Source organism: Gymnodraco acuticeps, unplaced genomic scaffold, assembly GCF_902827175.1.
Source record: "Gymnodraco acuticeps unplaced genomic scaffold, fGymAcu1.1, whole genome shotgun sequence".
Lineage (NCBI taxonomy): Eukaryota > Metazoa > Chordata > Actinopteri > Perciformes > Bathydraconidae > Gymnodraco > Gymnodraco acuticeps.
In genome coordinates, this window is record NW_022989877.1 from 1 (window position 1) to 25,873 (window position 25,873).

At 40.7% G+C, this 25,873-nt stretch overlaps 2 protein-coding genes across 2 annotated transcripts; both read right to left on the reverse strand.

Annotated features, from left to right (window-relative positions):
* Window positions 1-895: 895 nt before the first annotated feature.
* LOC117534135 (mitochondrial ornithine transporter 1-like) lies at window positions 896-6,285 on the reverse strand (the record flags this gene model as incomplete). Its single annotated transcript, XM_034198243.1, is given in 7 exon segments — window positions 896-1,034; window positions 1,037-1,068; window positions 2,439-2,443; window positions 3,308-3,445; window positions 3,550-3,808; window positions 4,398-4,498; window positions 5,671-6,285. Coding segments are annotated over 6 exon segments (628 nt in total), but the record flags the coding sequence as incomplete, so codon positions are not given.
* Window positions 6,286-13,885: 7,600 nt separating this feature from the next.
* On the reverse strand, window positions 13,886-25,070 carry si:ch211-284e13.4 (insulin receptor substrate 1-B). The gene is made up of 3 exons (XM_034198051.1): window positions 24,266-25,070; window positions 17,229-20,309; window positions 13,886-14,082 (listed from the first exon to the last, which is right to left on the reverse strand). The coding sequence occupies exons 1-3, from the start codon at window positions 24,612-24,614 to the stop codon at window positions 14,075-14,077; spliced, it is 3,438 nt and encodes a 1,145-aa protein (XP_034053942.1). The 5' UTR covers window positions 24,615-25,070; the 3' UTR covers window positions 13,886-14,074.
* Window positions 25,071-25,873: the final 803 nt, after the last annotated feature.

Below are 25,873 nucleotides of genomic sequence, written 5' to 3' on the forward strand. Positions count from 1 at the left end.
GTCGTGAAAAAAAAAAGTAAAGTACCCGCCGGGACTTTGGAGTTTAACAGGTTAAAAAACCTGCAATATATACCGCAGGGGGGGAAAAAACCGCAATGTCAGTTTTCTTTAATAACTAGTGCTGTAAACATTAACACTTTAACTTATGTGATTAATCATCCTCCTGTTATGTCAGCACCGATGTTTACCCTGAGTTATATGGCATTCAAATGGCAAAGAAAGCGGATACATTGGCACAAGCAACATGTAATGCACTGACTGGAGACCACCTGGACATCAGGAAAGAACCATCACTACCTCGGTGTAAAGACACAGCGGCACTCATTACTTAGGTGTGTTGAAAACAGAGAAAAGGTGTTGTGCTGAAGAGAAGCGGCAGAGAGAATATGTCCTGTGTTGCGCACAATATACAAAAGGGGAATCACTGCGACTCTCCGTGACAGCGACATGCCAATAATTCAGAAATCATGTTAAGAAATTGCCAAAAAATGTCAGAAATATCCAACCCAGTTTGTCGTGCCATGTTCTTCATTACAACACCACCTGTGTATATGTTTTATCTCCCCCCAAATACAAGTATCACTATTGTCATCAAGGTGATAAATGTTTATATTGATTGACAGCACATAAAACCTATGAATTTCTTCAAAGATTCATAGGTTTTATTGCCATACGCACAAAACTACAGTGTAGAAATGGAAATGAAATTCTTCTGAGACTTGAGCCTCTTCCCAACAATGCAACATATATAATAAAATACAAATAAAAAGTAGTTGCCAAAAAGTCTGCATGTCAATAGAATATGGGATATGTACAAGAACAGAATATGAATTAAATAATGTAAATTAAGACTAAATCAAATAATAATCAAGGTAAGTATTTCGTGTTCCTGTACCTATGTCGTCTTTTTCACACTTCATGTAGTCTGCAAAGGTCGTGCGGCAGAGCTCGTAGGCCCCGAAGAAGCAGAAGTACCCGGGCACCTCTCTGGCGATGGTGGGGGTCAGACCCTGGAAGAAGCCCCGCGGGCCCCTCAGCCCCTCATGATGGATCTCACCAACGACCACACTGTTGCTGCAGACAGTAGCAGAGGAGCGTCAATGCACAAACACACACTGACAACAAAAATATAAGCAGATTAAAACATTCTCATGCATGACTTTATAAACAAAATATTGGGATGAACAGTTTTTGAGCAGTTCTGGTTTTACAATAATGAATTCATAATTAAATGTGGTAAAAGGTCTAGATTTCTTAAGTTCCATATCGCTAAGTCTGAAACCCAATTATCTTTATCTTCCATTGACCTGGGTTCCCTGCAACAGCTTGCAAAACCCATGGTCACAAATCTGGGTGTCAAAATCGACAGTGCGTTTTTAACTTAGATAAACAGATAAACTCTGTGGTTAAATCCAGTTTTTATCACTTGAGGCTCCTGTCCAAAATTAAAACCGGTGTTATCCTTGTTTAAAAACTTTGAGCGTGTGTAATTCATGCCTTTGTTTCATCACTCGTTTAGATTATTGTAATGCACTTTATGCCGGCCTAAATAAGACTTTGCTGGCCCGCCTGCAGCTTGTACAAAACGCTGCGGCGCGGCTGCTTACAGGAACCCGCAAGTTTGACCACATCACACCAGTTCTGGCTTCGCTCCACTGGCTTCCCTCCACTGGCTTCCCTCCACTGGCTTCCCTCCACTGGCTTCCCTCCACTGGCTTCCCTCCACTGGCTTCCTGTCCATTTTAGAGTCCATTTTAAGATTGTATTGTTTGTTTTTAAATCTCTTAATGGGCTGGCCCCAGAGTACATCTCCGACCTCTTACAGGTGTACACCCCCTCAAGGGCTTTGAGGTCGGCTGATCAGCTGCTGCTTGTAGTCCCAAAAACAAAACAAAAAGACCGGGGGAGACCCGAGCGTTCTCATCGGTAGCCCCCAGGCTCTGGAACGACCCTGCCCCCTCAGGTTAAATTGTTCGCCCACTCTTGAAGTTTTAAGTCCCCGTCTAAAAACCCACCTCTTTTTCCCTTGCTTACCAGTCAGTCTGAGCTTATGTCTTACCTATTTGTATGCTTTTAACTTGTCTGTCCATAGCCTTTATTGTGCCTTGTATTATTCTTATGTGTGCTTTTATTATCTTTTCTTATGTGTGCTTTTTATCTATTCGTGTAATATTATATTTTATTATAATGTTATGTTCATTGTGAAGCACTTTGGCAAACCCTCTGTTTTTAAACTGTGCTATATAAATAAAGTGGATTGGAATTGGATTATCATAAGAAACCCAATATATCAAAACGTTTTGTAAAAAAATTCTTTTATGATTATTAACCTTTAAAGGGGACACACTCATTTCAGGTTCATATCTTTATTTAGTTCCTCTACTGTGACATGTCTCCATGTTTAATGTTCAAAAAGCTCTTTATTTCTCTCATACTGCCTGTGCTGCAGCAACCTCTTTTCACACCCTCTGTCTGAAACCAGAGCCCAGTCTGCTCTGATTGGTTAGCTAGCCGGCTCTGTTGTGATTGGTCAACAGCTTAGAGATGTCCCGCCCCTTAGCCTATGTATAGAGAGGCGAAGTCCCTCCCTTTCCGGTGGACCTCCATGGGAACTTATTTCGTAAAAAGTATGTATTGAAGTCAATGAAGAAAGAAAGATTATCTTTCGATCCCGTTTGAATTGTGCCACGAATTACACATATGATGTTTGTCAATTTAAAAGATAATTTTCCAAGTAAAAAAAAAAAAAATGTGTCGTAAAACTGTGAAGTAACACTTTTTTTGTGTGAAACCGCTCAATGAACTACATCTCCCGTCTCGCACCACACACCAAGACGGCCGTCACGTTGAAACATTTCACTTCTTTCTTTCAGAATGAGGCGAAAAGTATTAAAAGAGGTGAAAATCACTCCAAGTCTAGGCATGTTGAGAGCTGTGCACACACACAAGGGGAGTTAGTCGGTTCCTAAGAGCCAGCATGCGGGACCGGGATTCTGGGATTTGTAGTCTTTCTAGTTGCGTATTTTCATAGTCTTATATTTCAACAGTTTTACGAAAAACTGTGACTTTTTTGACATGGAAATTATTATTTAAGATTGACAAACATCATATGTGTAATTCGTGGCACAATTCAAACGGGATCGAAAGATAAGTTTTCTATCTCCATTGACTTCAATACAGTGTGTGGGAGAGAAACTCCCTCTTGAAGGGACTTTACCCTTTGCAGACCATTGACATGCACAAATACCATACTACAGGAAAGGTAAACCCCCAAAAAGCATAATAAGGCCTCTTTAAAATCACTTACTTATGGCTCTTTGCAATCTTGCCTGATAACTCCATTTCATACATGGCTTGCAGCCGACACTTGACCAGCTCAGTGGGGCAGAGGACTAGCGAGGAGAAAATGGATGCTATTGAGCCAGCACAAGCTTTCTGCACATCACTAGAAGAGAGCAAGGGATAAACAGAAGACAGTTAGAGATCTCAAATGTACCTTCAGGGAAATATTAGATTCGATGCAATAACAAAAAGGACAGCATAGTTAACCTGAGCACAGTCTCATTGGGCAGACCAGCTGAGAGGCGGATGACCTGCTGGCAGAATCCGTAGCTCATGAAGAGCACGGAGTTCTCTGCGATGTTGGCCATCAGAGCGGGGGAGGTGCCTTGGTAGAGACCCCGCAGACCCACCTGTTTGTAGGTGGACGTGATGCAGTGGATGAAACCCCGGTACAGATTAGGAAAGGTCTGCATCTTGACCTTTGCTGTGTCGAGAGGCTGCCCACTGAACACACATGCAGCCCCCCCTGAGAGGAAGACAGTGGGAAAAGAGAAAGAACATGAAGAAACGGAATATTAATGTCACACTAGCACAGTGACGAAGTGTCTCTGTGTTAACTAATCACATGTATGTAAGAAAAAACAAAGCTAGTTTAAACTTCTGTATTTTAGTGAAGTGGTTCTGTTTTAGGCCAGTTGTACTCAGTTGGTTTTTTAACTATTATTTATTTTCTTCCCCCCCTTTTTTTCTTTCCTTTATTTTATGATTTTTTCTTTTTAATTTGTTCTTATTTGTTCTTCTTTATTCTTTTCACTTGGTCTTGTCTTTTTAACATCTTTTTTTTCCTTACCTTTTTTACTACTATTTGTGTTTGTTTTTCTATGTTCCTGTCTTTAGAGAGACAGGGCTTGACAAAATGTGTTGCAATCAACTGAATGGGTCAAAGAGTCAATGTGGAGAAATGAGGCGGAAAAACACCGGAGTCATCAGAAGCTCCTGCTGCGTCAGACAAGGCTTGTTTGGATAAGCAGTGGAAAGGCCGCCTGGTTTACTTTAAAGAGATTCAATAGTGTTGGCTTGCTCTGTTTTAGAGAAGAGTTTAGCAGTTACTGTACCTATGGCTCCTGCAGAGAGGTCAATGGCGGCCTGGACCGCCGGGTGAGGGGCCATGGCGTCCGAGTGGTTTTCAGAAGAGGTTTCTCTTTCTCTCAGCTACCTGGTTAAAAAAAACAAATGCATGTTCTTGAGGCTCCAATCCCTGCTACGTCATATTAAAGCACTGCAATTACTGTAAGCATAAAAAGGAACATAACCAGTCATTTGTTTTCTTAAAACACTTCCATTACACAGAGAATATGGGCATGTTTCCACACAGTTATCAGGGCAGACAACACAGCAACAACAGCAAGGTTATCAAGTTCACTACAATAAAACCTGCCCTCCTACGTGACAATCAGAGGTGGAGAAGTACTCAGATCTTGTACTTGAGATTTAAAATTAGAAGTATCAGAGTGTAGGAATATCGTTACAAGTTAAAGTCCTGCATTCAAAATGTTACTCAAGTAAAAAACAGAAAGCTATTAGCATCAAAATATACCAAAAGTAAAAGTAGTCATTGTGCAGATTGGTACATTTCAGAATAATATAAATTATGTGTTTTATAATGATTGATCATGAAAGTGTTCTCAAAGCTGGTAAAGGTGCAGCTAGTTTGAATTACTTTGTATACTGCAGGGTAGCTGGTGGATTTACTCCAGGTGGAACTAAAGTCTGATTTAAAAACGGATTATATTTCACATCATTCATCCAGATCTCTAAAGTAACTAAAGGTATTCAATTAATGTAGTGGAGTAGAAGTACAAAGTAGCATACAATGGAAATACTCAAGTAAAGTAAAAGTCACTCAAAATGTTACAGTATGTACAGTACAGTACAGTAACATTACTGTACATTTACTGTACAGTAAATGTACAGTAAAAGTACAGTACAGTAAATGTACAGTACTTGAGTAAATGTACTTCGTTACTTCCCACCTCTACTAAACTAAAATGGCATATGATTTATTCTTGTGGGACTTGTGGTGCTCTTGCTGATGTAACATGTTGGCCCCACTTAACATAACAATGCCTAACACAAGGTTACCACCAGTGGGAGACAAAAGGCTATTTATTGTAACGATAAAGAAATTAAATATAATGTCAGATAGCAACACAACTATAAGACACATTTATACTTTAGAGACAAAGAGTAAACACCGTTTCTATTACAAATGTACCACGTGCTGATAATATGTGATGACATTCTTGATAATTTACCGGGGGAAAGTAACTCGGTGCTGTTCAACAGATGGTTACTCTCCAAAGGTGGAAATAATGTGAGAATACAAACCTTACAGAAGGGCAAGAAAGTACAACTGGAGCATGAACGTGTTTCTGGTCCGTTTACCGTGAGAGTCTGCCCTCATCACACGGTGTCAACCCGGGGAGGGGCTGCTGACCCGAGCTAACATCCTCACCGGCAGACCACATGCTAACCCGAGCCAACGCATCCAAACACCCGCAGTTTGTCTCGCTGTTATCTCGTGTGTAACATCTGCACCGGGGTGGTCATTCGGTGTGAACGGTGAGTGGCCCGGCCATCGGTCACGGTGCTGGAGAGGAAGAGAAGCTAGAGGTTGTTACCGGGGATAAAGAGGTCCCACTCCGCAAGAAATCCCAGATACCAGAAGCTCAGTTTTCAAGGATTCAAGGCTTTTATTGTCATGTGTGCTTATATCATATATATATATATATATGATACAGTGTGGTTATGACAATGGAAATCTTAGGTCACAGGCTCCTCCCACAGTGCAACACAATAAAACAGATAAAATAGTGCAAGTAAATAAAATATAATAGAAATCTAGTTATTCTGCCCTGAAAGTCAATTTCTATTAATGTTATTTAAACCTAGAGTGGGAAGTAACTAAGTACATTTACTTTTACTTTACTTGAGTATTTCCATTGTATGCTACTTTGTACTTCTACTCCACTACAATTCAGAGGTAAATGGTGTACTTTTACTCAACTACATTTATTTAATACCTTACTTTACAGATTTGGATTAATGGTGTGAAATATAATCAACTCTTAATCAGACTTTAGTTCCACCTGGAGTAAATTCACAAGCTACCCTGCAGTATACAAAGTCATTCAGACTAGCTGCACCTTTACCAGCTTTGAGAACACTTTCATGATCAATCATTATAAAACATATCATATATATTATTCTGAAATGGACCAATCTGCACAATCACTACTTTTACTTTTGGTACTTTAAGTATATTTTGATGCTAATACTTTTGAACTTTTACTTGAGTAACATTTTGAATGCAGGACTTTTACTTATATCAGAGTATTCCTACACTCTGGTACTTCTACCTAAGTACCAGATCTGAGTTCTTCTTCTTCTTCTTCTTCTTCTTCTTCTTCTTCTTCTTCTTCTTCTTCTTCTTCTTCTTCTTCTTCTTCTTCTTCTTCTTCTTCTTCTTCTTCTTCTTCTTCTTCTTCTTCTTCTTCTTCTTCTTCTTCTTCTTCTGTCTTTCTTCTTCTTCTTCTTCTTCTTCTTCTTCTTCTTCTTCTTCTTCTTCTTCTTCAGTACAAGAAACCAGTACTTTTACCACCTCTGTCATGTAGGCCTAAAATAACCTACAAATAATGTACAGATATAGACACTGAGTGAGATGTCAATATTGGATCTATGACTCGTGAAAGGTAAAGCTTCCGGTTCACAATTAGTTTTTCAAACTAAAACTGTCTTCAGAAAGTGATACACCCTCTGGTGGTTTTTTAGGAGAAGTACTCAGATCTTGTACTTGAGTAAAAGTAGAAGTACCAGAATGTAGGAATACTACGTTACAAGTAAAATCCCTGCAATCAAAATGTTACTCAAGTAAAAGTAGAAAAGTATTGGCATCAAAATATACTTTAAGTAAAAGTATTCATTGTGCAGATTGGTCCATTCCAGAATAATATATATGATATGTTTTATAATGATTGATCATGAAAGTGTTCTCAAAGCTGGTAAAGGTGCAGCTAGTTTGAATTACTTTGTATACTGCAGGGTAGCTGGTGGATTTACTCCAGGTGGAACTAAAGTCTGATTCAACACTTGATTAGATTTAACATCATTCATCCACATCTGTAAAGTAACTAAAGGTATGAAATACATGTAGAGGAGTAATAGTACAACATTTACCTCTGAGTGGTAGTGGAGTAGAAGTACAAAGTGGCAGAAAATGGAAATACTCAAATTAAGTACAAGTATCTCAAAAGTGTAATACAGTCAGTACAGTACTTGAGTAAAGTTACTTCCCACCTCTGCTTTTGCGCTACAACAATCTTAAATAATGAAGTCTTTGGTCGCCCACATTATATTTGTGCAGATTCACTTTTTGGGTTAAAAAGATTTCAAAAAATGTACTCAATAAAATAAGAAATGTATTCTCAGTTTTAAAACTTCCGAGTGAGATCTGTCGAATGCAGTAAAACAAGAGTTGCGGCAGTGCTTCTCAAAGTGTGGTCCGCGGACCACTGGTGGTCCGTGAGTATATTGGTAACATTTCACATTTGAAATAAATAAATAAATGTAAGTTTTCCGCACTCTCGCGGGAATATCTCCGCAATGGAGCGAACTTAAGTTTCACTTTCGATTGCATGAAATAGCCCAGATAAACACCTTCATCACACATGTGGCCACTTGTTTGTACCATTTTCAGGCGATTTGTAAAAAACGATGTGTTTTTGGATATTTGTGGAGTTAGGTGGTCCGCGAGTGTTTTTTTATTGGTTAAGTGGTCCTTGGTATTAAAAAGTTTGAGAAACACTGGTATAAGGTGAAGGATGTGGCTAACAAAGGTCAATACAGCTAATCAATGAAAACCCTTTCCCTCATACTGCGGCTGTTTAACTCCCACAGTGTTGACTTTAAACACTTTGGTAGTCTTAATGGATTTTTAATGGAACCAACCAACATGTGTTGTTCACTCAGTATGACTCAGCATTGAAAGGAGAAAAGTCGTGTTTGTACACAACGTCATATATATTGTACATTTGATAGAGATTACAATAGAGAGATTCATATTTTACTGTCAATATGTACAGTATAGCTTTTCTGTTTTGTTGTTATTTTCTAATTTTTAGAGTAAAGTGCAATGCCTTGTTTACATGCAGCTGGGACATTAAAATCTTATTTAGATAACAAATCTAATCTAATTTAGTCTTTTTGAAACTCTTCCCACAAGAATGGTATTTTCTTTATCCGACCTTTTTTTAGTTTGAAATAGGTTGAACAACTAATAATTAATTAGATTTTTTATAACGTTGCAAACGCACCAGAGACAGTGGTTGAATATATGATATCTTTTTTAAATTCAACTTTTAACTGTATACTAAAAGTGTTATGTATAATTTATTTAATTAAAGAGCCTCATTCCCGTGCCATATACTTTTTCTAAGCACATTTTTACTTCAACTTCACATGTTTATACAACTATTTACTTTATTCTAATGTTGTGAAACTGTCACAACACTTAATTACAGCTGGAATTAATAAATGGGGTGAAGCCTGCGAGCTAGTTCAGGCAGTCAACTTGAGCACCAAGGATACATTTACACTTGACACATATTGTATTGTATACATTACATTACATGTTACTTGTTACTTGTTGGACGCTGTTATCCAAAGCGACTTACATACTGTGGACAATCCCCACAGGAGCAATTTGGGGTGAAGTGTCTTGCCCAGGGACACAACGACTATGATAACTGCAGTGTGCTCCCCTGATCCGAACACCAACGCACTAACCCACTGCGCCACACGCCTCCCATATATACACCTGTAGGCTCGGGGGGGATAGTTATCTAATCACTCAATATTCTATGTAAATCTGTGGAGCGATGAGGCCCGAGCCTGGACGCCAAAATCAAACTATCTGCTGGTTCTAATAAACATATCAAGAAGCACGTGAGGTGTCCGACTAAAAGTATATTCTGATTCTAATCGCAAGGATTTCTCTCCACCTGTAGATTGCAGATTCAAGGGAGAAATATGCTATTCAAACACCAAAAAGTCCTTAAAGTCACATTGTTGTTATTCAATTAAATATCATAGTAAGTAGCCAGGGATTAAATACATGTGCCCCCCTCTGTCCACAGGCTTATGGCTTACGACAGTCTAGACCAGGGGTGTCTGAAATACGGCCCGATAACTTATTTAGCATAGTAAGCTTGACATCTACCCTTCCTATTTCCCCCTTATGAAAAGCAATCTGAGGCTTCTGTTGTATGGGATGAGCAGCCAACACTGTTTGTAATAAAATAAATGAAACCCTATGGAGAGCTGTGATGTAGGCTGCTTTTTTTAATAAAGCATATTCAAGTATCAAGCATCATTTTCCTACATTTGATTGATTTTGACAACTTATAACTTAACTCAGGGGTGTCTTTCAAGCTTATATGTAAATAAGTGGTTGGGACTTTTTTATCAACTACGATTGACTGAATTTATTAGAAAAACTATGCTTATTAACACATGAACACTGTGTCATATTTTTGACATACTGTATATAAGAAGCACAACATAAGCTTCATGTTTGGCCGTATTACATTAAACTGAATAATTAGGGCCATTTCAAAATGGACAACAGGCCGTAGTTTGGACGCCCCTGACTTTACTTATTGAGGCAATATACCTCACCTCTAATAGGGGGCCCATCCCTTCGTATATATTTCTGCATGCGACCCTCAGGGAGAAAGGTTTAGACAACCCTGCCCTAGACTCACTCAACTAAAAGTTGCCGCACCTCGTCCATGTAGGCGTTTCAGATCAACAGACATTATACAAAAACTCACAATTTTCCATTTTCATCTCACTTTTTCCTTTATCAAAAAACATTGACGTTGTCTACATCACAGACAAGAATCATCAATATTCTGTTCTAAACAATTTCGCCATGAACAGAATAAACCCCATGCCCATCCCTCCCCTGGAGCAAACTCCTCTATACACAGTATACTTTACATCGTTTACGTTCAGTCTTTTTGCATTTTACATCATTATCAAAGTAGTATCAACAGCTTTAAAATACATACAATGCTCTTTTCCCATTGTAATTATACTCGATATCCTGATTGTACATACAGTATCATTTCCCACAGTTAGAGTTAGAGCTCTTTTCAACACAAAAAGGTTTCCGCATTTCATTCAAAACACTCGCAGAATTTGAATGACTCATACATGAGAGGAATTTCAAGCCGTATGTCATGAGAATGGAAACACTGCTTTTGAGCACAACATACTATCAAATGATATTTACTCGACTCCAGTTTTTATTCATGCCTTTCCTTCCTGTTAGACGTCAGTAATATCCGTCTCAGACTCTCGAGGGGCTTTACTACCAACTGTTACGTCTGCCCGAAATTGAGATTATGAGGTACAGTCAGAGAATCTCGCTAATCCCCAATTAGAAGAGTTACACTGAGGGAATAACAAAGAGATTATAAAAGATCACTGTAACAAAAGAGAAACACAAGTTATAAAACCAGTCCATGTAGTTGAGTTGTTTGGCAATATAGTTTCCTGTGTTGAGCACAAACTGTTTGGCAGTAGTGGGCTGTGCTCAATCTACCTGGTAGGGTTCAAAACAGTGATTTATACGTGCGTGACAAATTGGTAAAAAAAATCTAATTAGCTTTGCGTCACAGAAGCTCAGAGATCTCTATAAAACTTTGGCACCAGTCTTTCGCGAAGGAAATGTGTGCCAGGTGTTGCTCACATCTGCAATTTGAATACTAAAGAAATGTATGGAAGACTTTTTCAGAAGCTGGTTCAAATGTCTCTGAATGCATTGATTTCATTAATGACCGCAGTAATGACAGACAAACAATGATACCTCCAGGATTAAAACACTCACATTACTTTTCATGTGTATCGGCATGTTAAGCATTTGTCAACTTATTTGGTTTGTGAAATAAAAAATCTAAGTGTGGGAAAATCTACCAGCGTCAAAAATGCATCAAGAAAGCCTTCGTAGTTTCTACCCTGTATACAAACATCCAGAGCCCTGGACTGGCTGTTTTGCTGTAGACCAACACGTCTTCATTTCATTTAAGTATCAGTAACGTCACAAACTCTCCGCCAGTGGCTCTGGATACAGTACGCAACCTTTCAAAAGTAACGCTACCTTAAGAAAAAACACTTTTTTGGCACAGTGGCTGTCCAAGTGAAAAAGTGAGGTGTCTTTACATCATCTACTTATCGTTAAAGTAGAATTTCTTGAATTGTTGTCAGACTTTTTTTTTGGCAATTTGTTTGACAGCAGCAGAATCAATGGAGTACATGAACAAGTAATGAACAGCAGAGAGCAGGGATGTCTCATTCAATGTGTTGAGAGAAAAAAGAGTGGTCACACCTTCTGGGAACTGAATCCACATTCAGATAATCCAAATAATAAAGAGCTAGCCTATTAATACTGGTTAGCACTCGAAGAATATCTTTTCATGATTGTTTTGGGGTTTAAAATAAGAGGAAATGTTAGATTTACTGTCAAATACTGACCTTTTTTTAACAGTGGGCAACTTATTTTATATACAAGACACTTGCAACTGTCATTTCTTCTTGGTGTACAAACAGGGAACGTCATTAAAAAATATGATTTGACATTAAAATCTGTACAATGAATCCTCATGTACAATTTTTCTCTGCAAGCACAATGCGCACTAAGAACCAGCTTCAGATGGAGGATCCCATCTGCAAAAGGCCGTCAGCTTTTACACCGGTGGCTGGTTGGAAGTGGAGAAAATAAGAATAATACAAAGTTGGGCCGGAAGTGGACGCATCCCAGGATGTGAAATTACAGTGACATTTTTTTTTTTTTTGGGCCAAACATCAGCTTGACGAAACCAAAGAAAAGAGTGCTTACATTGTGGCTGAAGTGTTAGGCACTGCAACAAAATTAAAAACAAGATTTCTTTTATGTTTCTGATAAACACAGTAAGGCAATTTGATTATGGCTGACTGATAGCAACATGAGTGCCAGTTCTGTCTTCAACATATTCACAACTCAGGAGAGAAACACTTCGTTTTTTCTTCTTCTAACCCATTTTAAGATTACCTGTGTAAAAACAGCTACAATCAAAAATGAGGCACTTTATAAAAGAGTATATAGATATCTAGGCTATATAGTATTAATCATTATATGTATACTGTATATTTTATATACCATTGTAATGTGTCACTTTATATTAGAGTTCAGTTTGCAAATGAGGAAACAGACTACAGTATGCACTATAGTTTCTGTCGTTCTACTTGTATACCGTAGTATACACTATAGTATAATATACAGTTTTAATAAAGCTCAGTTGCCCAAATAAGTATTTACAATTTGACCTTTTTTGTGCTATACACATGGTTCAAAATGCATTCATTTAAATCCTTATTTGATCGGGAAGTGCTACCCTATGTAGTAGTTTGTCTTATGCTGTAGTTAGGGACTGTTTGAACATTGTTAGAGAAGTTTTTTCTTTTTACAGAGCAGTGGAGCATATTTAAACTTTTTCTAATCCCAGATGTAGTCTCGCCCTGTGGACTTTTTTCTAAATACCACAGTAGTTACATCACAATACTTCCAATACAATATTGAGGAATTGTGCTTTTTTTTAAAGAAAGCATAAATGTCAGGCCTTAAATACAATTGAAAAACTTAATATCATTGCCAATTTCCTGTAACTGTACTCTTTACTTCAGAATACTGTTGAGGTCTGCTAGTAGCACAAAATGAGGTCAGGAAGTGTAGAGGCATTTTTGGGCAACTGTATATACTGTACTAAATCAAATATGTTTACAACGTGTATGAGTGTATGATACCTCTGCCAAGCTGCATTTCATTCAAGTCAAAATGACACCTGGTGATCATTGAACTTATTATTATAATATACGGACAAAAGGATAATATACAAAAACATAAACCTTGAGGATTACAAATGTGGGACCCAATACATGATTTACTGTATTCAGCTGCCATTGTGAGCCTTAAGAAAATGCAATAGAGCTCATGCACCGATTACCATGTGATTTAAAATAAGATGTACAGATGGTTTGTTGTTGTTGTTGTTTTTGCCATAATGGCCACCTGAGAAGTCCCACATATTAAATTGTCATCCTTTTTTATGTTAAGTTAAATGATGATCAAATGTCATTTTAGTTCAAAACAAGGCCAAAACAAAACCTTTCCATTACCCTGCTAGTGTGTGTGTGTGTGTGTGTGTGTGTGTGTGTGTGTGTGTGTGGTGGGGTGTGGGTGTGTGTGTGTGTGTGTAGTGTGTCAGTGTGTGTGTGTCTGTGTGTTGGTCGGTGCGTGTGTGTCGGTGTGTAAGTGTCTGTGTGTTGGTGTGTGTGTGTGTGTGTCTGTGTGTATGTGTGTGTCGGTGTGTGTGTGTCGGTCGGTGTGTTTGTGTGTCGGTCGGTGTCGGTGTCGGTGTGTATCTGTGTGTGTGTGTGTCGTTGTGTGTGTGTATCTGTGTGTGTGTGTGTGTGTGTGTGTGTGTGTGTGTGTCGGTGTGTGTGTGTCGGTGTGTATCTGTGTGTGTGTGTCGTTGTGTGTGTGTGTGTGGTGTGTGTGTGTGTCTGGTGTGTGTAATGGTACACTTTGGTTAACGAAACAGCAGACGGGGTGAGATGAGTTTCAGACTCCAGAGTACGGTTCTGTTTTGGCAACACGTCGCCGACCGTCCCATCACTGAGCGAGTGTCGGAGATCAACAGTCTGAAAGAGAAGAATCAAAAGCAAGGAGGTATTAAAATATTATTGATTAATCTCCTCTTTAATTTATCGACTACATGCCATTGCCTACAAAAGGTCACAAATAGAGAACAAATGTCCATCTTATTCCAAGACCAAGCTGATGTCTTCAAATGGCTTGAAACACTAAACATATTCAGTTTAATTTGATCTTGTTTGCATTAATAATGACTTTAACCATGATTAGGGTTTCTGTTTCTGTCCATCTTCTAATCAGTTCATTCATTTATCGCTGCAGGTATATGTGACAACAATTTGTGTTTTTAAATGTAATACCCATCATCATAGTTTAAATATTAATCCACAGTAAACAGAATTCAAAGAAGACATATTATGCTAATTTCCAGGTTCATATTTGTATTTAGTGTCTCTACAGTACCGTGACATGTTTCCATCTCTCATCTTCAAAAATGTCTTTATTTTACTCGTCACTTTCACTTCTTTGGTCTGTAGGGCAGAAATAGTTTATTAAATTAAATTTACATTGGTTCACATTGACTGGGATTTCATGAAGCCCATCAGTGCTAGGGTTTTTAAATCTTCACTGAAGACACACTTCTTCTCTCTGGCCTTCGAGTCAGAGCTGAGCATGACACCTGACATTTCTCTGTGTTTTGTCTTTATATATTTCTGTTGTAAATTATTGTCTTTTCTATTTTTTGTTCTCATGTTATTGCAGTGTGATTTTATTACATTTGGCTCGACCAAAAATCGTTTTTAAAATGTGCTTTATAAATAAAACTTGATTTGATAGAACATGTGAGACTGCAGTGTTCACTAATAACTCCTCATATTGCTCTAAGTGCATCTTATAAAGAAAATTAAGCATTTAAAAACACCAGGAAGATTGGAGCAAGATTGGTTCAGACTCTTTCCTTCACAGCAAACGTTCATATGAACACTTTGTCGTAATGCAGATGTGCCAATGTAGCAATTAAAACACAGGGCACAAATAAACATCTTAATATAATTTAGTTTTAATAAAACACATTTTTTCTGAGTGTCTAATTAAAACATAATTAAAACAGATGGAGTAATGGGATATTAGCAGGATTATATGAGTGTTGATTGGACATTTGAGGAGCCTGTTCATTTGAGATGTGATATGCCGCACAACCTCCACATACAGCACATATATTGAGTTTAATTATAAGAAGATGGCAGCAGTTAATGAAAGTGCTCTGGGGAGGCACATTCAATCATTTAATGCAGTGTGAAAATTACATGAACGAGTAGTTTACAGAATATTAACACTAGAGCTTTCTTTTCTTTGCTACGCATCTTAAACACTTTCCTCAATTTAAATAATTAGGGAATGATTATGATTATACATGTCCAACACTCTCTACACACACAGAGATTCAATAGCATTAGATACATCAATCCTATAGCTGCAGAAGCTCCTAAAAATCAATAAGAGTTGTTCATCATTTAACTGTTTCACTTCCTTTGTTTTTAAGGTTAGTTCATGTCTGCGTGTTTTTTGTAAAGCACACTGAAAGGTGCTTTATACATAAAGTGTATTATTATTATTATTGTTGTTAATATTATATACAGTATATATATATATTTCATTATTATTATTTTTATTATTATTATTATTTTGTCCGAATAATAATAATATTTGCAATATTTCACGTACGGTCTCTTAATAATTTATATTTAAATGTATTATTATTATTATTTATATGAATATTACTCATTTTGTCCAAATCATTTATATTTGAATAAATTATTATTATTATGAATTAAAGTATGTATTTTTACAAATAAATTATATTAATATTTGTAATGTTGAAAATATATATAGTCTCTTGAGGCCAGGTTAAGGTAAAACAAATCTTAAATAAACTCCCCAAATTCATCAAAAATGTATTTTACAATAACCATAACATATTTGTCATCCGTTTCTTGTGAGGGAAACCATGTGCATTCCTGCAGCCGATATCACGCCCACGCACAAACACAAACTCCCCTCTACCTCCATTTATGTGAAATGGCTCATTACTAGCAGACAAATCAATTGGCTTTGCTCTCAGAACACCCACTTGTGATAATAAGAGAGTCTACAGACAGCCCGGAGACACAGTGTTCTGCAGCTCCAAGCAGAGGTACCATCAGGAGAGGAAGAAGTAGCAGTGACTAAGACCCACACTTCACTTTGGTCTGTGGATTATGCACCTCTCATAAAAATCTTACATGCAGCCGGACAAACATTACAAGGAATTTGGTAGTTTTGTTTTTCTTTCACTTGTCGGGAAATGTTAATCATCACCATTAAGGCTGTTAAAAAACATTTTTATTGATCAAATGAATATTTTACTAATGCAACTGTAAATTGTTGCATCTATAACATGACAGAAACTAGGGGAAATGTCCGCTGTTTTAAAGTTGAGATGATAAGGAATTTTATTTTTTCGGGGCCGACAGTCAGTAACCAAGAGATATTTAATATCTAAGAAACAAAACAATTATTTCTCATTGAAATATAGAATGTAGATGTTTTTTTCAGATTTTCTGTCCGTATAATTTCCTCTGCAATGACATTCACCTCGAATGATAAAAGCATAATTTTGACTGGAAATTGTGAGTCATCAACTTGTTCTGCAATGAAAACAAATCTGACAAAGCACAGCTGCAAATCAGATTTAAAAAAGCATAAACCAGAGATTCGCTTTGCTTTTTTTGTCATTGATAAATGACACCCCAAAATAATCAATCAATTATAAAATAGTTGGAGAAATATAAAAATATGTGATTATGTTTGGTTGTAGGCAGTGGATGTTTTCCTACGCATATTATACACTATACAATCAGGAACAATTTCTCATTGTTTTGAACAACTATCTGCATTAATTGATATGACCATGTATCTTTGGGGCCAGAACTGACACCGATAACCTGATCATCTACAAGAGCGATAAACAAAGTGGCCACTAGAGGCGCTGCTACCTCACACAGGATATCTCAAACTATAATAGATCATGTCTACGTAAGAATGCATGAAACGGTAGAATATCTCAACAATTTCTGAAAGCAAATCTCAGTTGTCCATTACATAACTAGTTCCCTTTGGGTTAAGATGGGTTTGTGGTCAAAGTAGCTCTTACCTTGTCCATCCTTTCTACTGCTGGAGTGTGCTCTCCGTTCTTCTGACTTATAGAAATCAATACTGGCGTAAGTGTTGAGGCTGGAGCCAGCAGTGCTGCTTCCTCCGATGCTGTAGGCGGCCGAGGAACACTCCACTCCGGCTTGAGGGCTGTCCGTAATGGCCAGGTCAAGGTCAATATAGTTAAGGCCTGGTTCAGCAGACGAGGTGGAGGCTTGTTGTGGAGGAGTGTCTGATAAACCACCTGCCTGCCGGTTCTCCCACGGTGAGCAATCCAAACCGTGCCGATGGCTCGCTGCCTGGCCTCCCTCCGGGAAGATGGAGGTAGAGGAGGGTGGGTGGCGTGGTAGTGAGGGAGGAGAGTTAAAAGTCTCTGAGCGGTGGCTCTGCCGTCCCTGTTGATCACCGCGGATCGATCTGCCGCTCCGATCAGGGGACTTGAAAGACTTGACTGGGGAAAAACCCAAGCCTCTCTCCTCATCCATCGACAAAGGTTGACCGGAGTGGATGGCAGGCCTTGCTGAAATGCTCGGATCTGAACCTTTGTTCGGAGTAGGGGCGTCTGTTGGCATGGTGGCCATCTTTACTTTTGTTCTGTACCCGGCACTGCCCTCTGCTGCCAGCGGAGAGGACGTGCTGTGTTCATACCGGGTCTTGGGGGCAACAGCTGGTGGGCTCTGGGGGGTGCTGAACGTGGATCGGACAGGAGTCAGGGGCGCCAGGGACTTCCTTAAATCCATGCTGACGTATTCTGCAGATGTGGACAATGGAGCAGAGAAGCTGCGAGGGAGGACAGCGGGGTTATCGTGGCAGAGGAGAGGTTGATTCATACGACGGATGGTTCCATGGATCACAGGTTGCCCACGTTCAGAGCGTTGGCCTGTGCCATACTTATTGTTGTCCTTGTACACAATGCTGACATAATCACCAACGTTTTGAGAAGCCGATGGCAGCAGATTCTCCTTCACCCTGGGCAAGGTGTTTGCTTTAGTAATGTCTGAAGATACACTAAGGGGACGACCCCTCCTTTGTTGCTTTGGGCTCTTACTACTAGATCCTCGTTTTTGATGGTGGCGCTCATCCTTTCCAGTTCTTACTAAACTTAACCCTCTGCCTGCCGATAAGGACTTGTCTTCAAGGCTCTCACTGCTGGCTGAGCTGGAGGAGAAAGAAGAGGAAGACATGGATAGTTGACAGCCTCCTGCAGAGCCCGCTGTAGTTTTGTTTCTCTTGCTGTATCCCACTCCCCCTCCACTTGCATCACCATCATTCCCACTGCTGTCCTTTTTTTCTTCCCCTTTGTTTAAGTCCTCCTCGAAGCGAGAATAGAGAGTATGCTGATAAGCTCTTGGCAGGGAGAAGTAGGAATTGAACATTTTTGGTTGCAGTTGGTGTTGTTCGAGATGGGGAGGCGGTGTGTTGCAGGCGGATCGGCTGCAGACAGGTGAGATGTTCATGTAGTCGCTGGCAGCCCGGCTCTCTATGCTGGCGCTGCTGTCCCACATGCCGAGCCCGGGCAGGTCTGTGGAGCTGCTGCTATTGGGAGACATGACCATGTATCCCTCTGTGCTGGGCTGACGGATGTGCTGAGGGGGGGACACACTGTTGTTGGGGGTCATGGCCATATAATCATCATCTGCTCCCGTTTTAGCACTGGCGTCGGACATCGAGAGAGTGAGTGAAGCAGGTGGAGAAGTGATTCCAGGCAACATTGACATATAGCCAGTATCCACGCCCGCTCCGCCTTCTTTCCTGCTTTTGTCGATCCTCTTCCTACTTTTTCCCACTGCAGCCAGCTGCCCACCCCCAACTGCCAAACCCCCAGAGCCATGGAGCTCAGATTTCCCTCGGTTAGCACTCTGCGACATGATGGCATAGTCATCATCGTCTTCATCATCTTCATCTTTTCTATGGGGTTTCAGTCGTTCATGGGCCGCCAGAGGCAGGGAAGCTCTTTTGCTCAGTAGTCTGCGCTCTGCCTCACATTCTCTGCTGGATGAGCGCCGTAGTATCCGTCTGCCTTTTGAGCGATGATGGGAGCCAAGGAGGCCCTCTCGCTGTCCCATCACTATATAACTGGAGGAGCCTTCAGGTGCGTGATGTCCAGGCATACTGGGTACAAGAAGAGAATGTTCCCCGGGACTGGAGCCATATTCATCTGAGGAGCCATAGTCGCTTGGTGAACCTGAAACAGAAACTCTCTGAGAAACACGAGGGTAGGAGCAGATCGTCATGCCGCCCACTGCCGCCCCCACTAGGCCACACTCTGAGCCGTGACCAGAGCTGGAGGACAGGCTGGGGACAGGAGAGGGAGCGGGGTTAGGCGTGTAGCGTGCAAGGCTGAGGGTAATCTTAGCAGGAGTTGGAGCCCTGGTGGGTTTGGGCCTCAGTGTTGGCGTAGTTGAGCACGAGCCATTTAGACTCGGGCTAGAGCTGGCCCATGTCCCTTTTGCACTCGCTCCGCCCTCCTCCGACCGGGCCCCGATGCTGGCAGTCCGCGCCCTGGGGAATCCATGGCGAGATGTAGGAGAAGTGCTAGTGCTGCTGCCTCCTGTTCCAGGGGTCTCTGTGCGAGCTCTTCTGGAGAAGCCCACCTGGCTTGGTGGCAGATTTGGATGATGCCGACGACTCGGGACACTGATGGGGTTTGAAGCCGTACCGCCTCCACACGACGTGCCCACAGACTGAGATTTGCTGCGTTGACGGAACTCCTCACTCAGGGCCTTCATGGCCTCCAGCAGGGTCTCGTGCATGTGCTGAGCCACCACAGAGTCATCCACCTGCATCCAGAACTCTCCAGGGCCAGTAATCGCTGAGCGGCCAACTTCAATGAAGAAGAAATTCTCTGAATGGCCACATCTGCGGACATTCATCAGCTGCAACACCACAGATGCCACATCGGAGTTGATTTTGACAAAGTTGACTGTCTTGTCAGTTAGGCACAGTCGGTAAATGCCCACTAAGTTCCTGGCGTGTCCAAGACCTTTAGGCCAAACCTTGACCTGCCAGACTTCCTTGAATGTTGGAATAGGAGACGGAGAGCTACACTCTCCACTACTGCCATAGTCTTCAGGAGTTTTACCTAGGAAAAAAGTAAAGCATACATAAATAAATTAACAATAATGGCAATTGATGACTAAACATATCATACATATCATAATTTAAAGTGGACATATTATGCTATATTGGAAAAATATATTGTAGGGCCATACCTATACAAAACATGTCTGTGAAGTTTTTTGCTAAAAATACCAAACAGATCCCCCATTGTAGCCATGCCTCATACTGCTCACACCCCTCTTTTGCAGCCCTGTTACAGCCCGTCTACACTACAGGCATCGAAAAATGCTTTCAACGCTTCGCCCATTCATTTAAATGGGGTGACGTAGAAGATTTTTAAACTTCGCCGAACTGCATTGTGGGGAGCATGGCATGGCTTTGCAAGCATCACGAGCATCTATCGGCATCAAAAGTTGAACAATGTTCAACTTTTGAGGCTCGATGCTTGGCATCAGCCAATCAAATCCCGCGTATGCAAATCTGACAGTACAAGCGCTAGCCAATCAAACCGCGGGTATGCTGGGAGAGACTACGCAGGTCATTTCCTCATATTCAAAAAAATGGAGGGAAAATTCATTATAGCGGTAGTGAATCACCCGGTGCTGTATGATCAGTCTCTGTTCATCTACCGGGATACAAACCGGAGGAGCGAGGCATGGAGGGAGGTGGCAGAGGCAGTGGGTGAAACTGGTAGGTTTTCGCCTGTTTGGGGATTTTATATCCAGTTTACTTCGTTTTAACATTGCTATTGCTTTGTATGCCGGGGGCGGGTGGGAGATTCCGGATTGGTTGTTGGTCGCCTTGGGCGCGAGAAATCGCCAAGCCTCAGACACGCCCAGCTTCAAGATTTTTTGATGCCTGTAGTGTAGACGGGCCGTTAAGAGAAACACGGATTTTGGGTCCTTAGCTTTAAAAAAAAGAGGAGACGGAGCTAATGCCTGATCAGAATTCTACCGGAGATAAAGTTAAATTCTGCCATCCTGTTCTAAACCACATCATGGATTATTTCTGAAACAGTATGGAGCTCAAATGCATTTTCTCTTGCAGGTTTATCACAAGGTGAGTTCCTTTTTTTATTTCCTGCTTTTTAAACACATGTGCTCTACAGCAGGGGTTCCCAACCTTTATTTTGCCAAGGACCGGCAGATACATTAAAAAAAAATCGCAGACCGGTTGTCAATTTTAACTGATTTTAATATTTACTCACCACCAGCAGGTAGCAACAGAGGCTAATTGTATGTAACAATATGCATCCAAAACATATTAACAGCGTTTAAAAAAGAACCGGTAGTTTTTTTGTTTTTCGGAAAAAACGGAAAAACCAAAAAACCGACGTTATTCAGTTTTTAAAGCAAAACAGGAAAACAGATAAATCAACGTTTTGTTTTGTTTGTATGATTTACGGATAATCAAGTGAATGCTGAACAAGGAGAAGGCGCATTATGAAGGAGATGTCCGGTCGCCAGGGTGTGTGTGTGTGTGTGTGTGTGTGTGTGTGTGTGTGTGTGTGTGTGTGTGTGTGTGTGTGTGTGTGTGTGACACTGGCATTTGTTTTCAGAAGATATTATGATAGTGTCGTTCGTTCCGGTGCACTCCGACAGCATTTAGTAGCCTACATCGAGATTAAGATTAAACTAATTTATTTTGAGAACACCCGTATATACCTATGGAGTTAGCCAGATGTGTGTAAATTACTGTTCATGGTAATTCTAAAACAAATGCCGGTGTCGGACAGACACAAACACTCCGAGCACACAGAGCTGAGCTGAGCAGAGCACATACACACACACATCATGCGCCTTGGTGACTGGACATCTCCTTCATAAAACTAATAAAAGGGGGAGTAATCGGGCAGTTCGATGTGTGTAGAGATGTGTGTAGAGATGTGTGTAGAGGTGTGTGTGGTTAACACGTAGCACGCTGCAGTCACTCTTAGACTGTTCTGATGAAGGTAAACACTCTTTACGCACTGGTGCTGCACTTCTCAGTGAAGGAGGTTTTCCTTCTATAAAACAGCTGTGGGCAGCACATACTGTGAGGTCCCGGACATGAATTCATAGATCAAGGCAGATTGGTTTACTCTCCTGTTTTGTCAATCCGGTGCTTAAACAAATAGCTCTACACCCCTGGCCGAAATGTCCTTAAAATGAAGTCCGAGTTTGAAATATATCTCAAATAATGTATGCACTGCCATTTCCTCACATAAACATAACAGTCTGCAATCAAACGGTTGTCTCCTGTGCGCTCCTCTTCCTACTTGGCGCACCGGTAACTTTCTCGTGCGAACGAGAGGCTGAGACCTTATAGGCTGAGCCGCCGAATCCCTGGATGAAATAATATGACTGGTAGGCCTATAGGTGTGAAAATTAAACACTTTTTGAAAAAAATATTATGATTAAATATTTTTATATATTTATAATTCTGCAAATATTACAATAAACTCACAGCTATTTCGCGGTCCGGCAGTAACACCTCCCCGGCCCGGGGGTTGGGAACCCCTGCTCTACAGTACAGGTTAGCTCTGAGTGTTAGCGAGGCTTGCTAATGTAAACAAAGACGAGATTACGTCCAAAACACATCAGGCATTGTTTCTGATAGCAACTTTCTTTGGGTCCGCCGCCGATTTGACGTCATATCGGCAGAAAATCTGTATCCGCTCGTTGTACCCCCGTTTTTAAAAGATTTGGGTACGGAGGAAAAGAGAGGGGGTTTTATTTTTCTGACGCTGCGTGAGTTCCTTGACACACCGGGGACACATATTTATGTAGGCTATTAAGACATAAAAAAAGTGCATTTTGCATGATAGGTCCCCTTTAACACAAAACACATCACATAATCACAAACCAGTGTATTGACACCAAGTAATATCTACTATTAATAAATTGCTTAATATAAGTAGCCTATCTCTTTTATATCCGCAAGCAACAGTGCTGCAGTTTTTTCATCACAGTATATAAGCTACTGCTCTATAATAATTGTTGTTTTGTAATTGTAAGTTTATCCCTGGAACTACTATAACCTGATATGTAAATGTTTTCCAATCATTTTATGTGCGACGCTATGCACATCATGTACATGCATGCATTACAATTGAATTACGTTAGGAACAATATTTTACACTCGACATAATCTCAACAAAATGGGGGGCTTCCATCTAACGTGCATTCATTCAGACTTCCACAACGTGAGAAAATTAAAACTGGGCAAGCCCATCAGCCTCATTTAACTGAAATGCAACGGATAACAGGGAGGGAGGGAGGTAGTAATGTTGAGCGCCAGCATAAGGATAATAACAACGTAAACACGAGGGTTAACCAACAGAAACACATTTTCCAGTGAGAGCGCACTGACGATGCCTTCTCCTCCCTACCAGCAGCTCCGTGTAACAAATGTAGGTTACGCAGTCAGAGCTGTGCAGAAAAACAAAAACACGGGATCCAGCGGAGTGCACCACGATAGGCTACTACTATATGATGCATCCTTTGGATGGTTGCTATATGCCCACTGCGCCATGCAAAAAAAAATACACCGTCGTATAAAACGGGCTGCATTTCAGTCCGAAACGCTGATCGTGTACATATTATCACATACAGTTGCTGTTTCATGCATCATGTTACATATTACTGACAGAAAAGGATCCGCAGGTTCTGAATGTATTAAAGCAACGCTGATTGGAATTGTGCAGCGCAAACACAACACATGCCGCCCATAGCGTGTTGGTTTACCCCGATCAGTGGGATCCACCTGCCTCTTGGTTTAAAACGCACCATCAGAATAGCACACAACCGATCTATTTAAATGAAATGGCTAGAAACTAGAGCTGCAGAAATAATGATAATAAAAAAACAATTCGAGCCAGTGATATGCAATTAACAACCAGGAATGGCCGAGCAAAAATAGTGTGGAGAACAAACAGCCTACGGCAGGATAGGCCTGATGCAGAAACAGACAGCAGAAATCACACTTCTCATATCTTACAGTTGCATTGGAGGTCCAGCATTGCCTGGTACCAGTCATCTTGGACCTCCTCGCTGTCTGCAGCCACGGAAAAGCTCTCACTGCGGGTGTAAAGGACTATCATGTGCTTGTTCTTCGAATCTGCTCGCTTGTTGATGTTGAAGCAGGTGTCCAGGTTCAGGACTTTCTTGGGCACAGGTGATTTACTGCGGAATTTCTTCTCGTTCTCATAATACTCAAGTCGAGCAGGACCATGCTCCGAGGCCGCCCTCAGCACGAAGAACCGCCGGTGCATTGATTTATGCTTGCGGAGATATCCGCTTTTCTGTACATCTTCATAGTTCTGCGGCTCGGCTGCTTGGTTCTCCATGGCCAAGACAGGGTGGAAAATATTAGAAGCCAATAATCTGTGGAAAAAAATCGGTGCCCATGTGTACCCCTCGTTAATCCATTGCAACTACATCCCTCGTCCTCCCCGCGTCCACATTGATGTGTCCAGCGTGTGTGAGAAGGCTCAGGATGGGAAAAACAGCCAAAGCATGTTCTGGATCTGGGATCATACTGAGGATCCAGTATTTGCTGCAGGAGATCCGCGCACCGCGAGCACAGCGTCCGCGCGGCTCGTCCTGCAGCCCGGTGCCGCCCAGAGTCTCACCGCAGTTCAGCTGTGGGGACTCCTCCACCTGTCTGATGCTGCCCACAGTCAGCTCACCCCCACCGTCGAGCTGGGGGCGATGCAGCAGAACCTCCGGTGGAGATGTTTCAAAAATAAAAGCATGACCGAATTGAATAAGGCCTACCCATGTCCTTTTCCAATGCTGTATTTTCAGGCACTCAATATTACCTCATGATGCAGGAGGTAACTAAGTCAGCGAGTACAGCGACCCTGCGGTGAAACCTACTTGTTGTCACTTTAATGGTTACTAAATGAATAAATAATATATTTTAATAAAAATAACTTAATAATAATAAAAATTACTTTAAATGTTGATTTCTCTTTAGCTGTCACAGTCCTGTAAATGTTCTTGCATTAACTGATCTTATTCTGAAAACCCTAACAGGGCCGTAGCTTCATGTTTCAATAAATCACCTCTTGTGATGTTTATAATGTGTTAACAGAAAATTGGCCCTTCAATAGTGTTTTTATTTGTCAGACAGTTTTTATCATCTGTATATATCTTACTCTCTAATGTTGGTTTATTTCTATTTAAGATAAGATAAGATGGACCTTTATTAGTCCCGGTGGGGAAATTCAGTTGTATGATATTATATTTCCATGTTGAGATGTTTCTATTTTAGAATTGTTCGTTTACTCATTTAATTTGTTATTATGTGCAATGGTTGTTTTGTTTTATGCTACTGCAACAACAACAATTCCCAAATTGGGATTAATAAAGTAGCCTACATATTTTCTTATTTTGTGTTTTTTGTGACCACAACCTAATATGCTTTTATTGTGAAATACTACCTGATGTGTTTCCGGTCTCCATTTTGCTCACGCTGGCTGACTTCACTTCTGCTCGACTGGCACCTCCACCCGGTGCCAGTCAGTCAGGAACCAGGGGGGCTTCAGGTCTGCAGCTGGCTGAGGAACACGGTGTTCAGCCGGGGAACACTGCGTGGGATTGC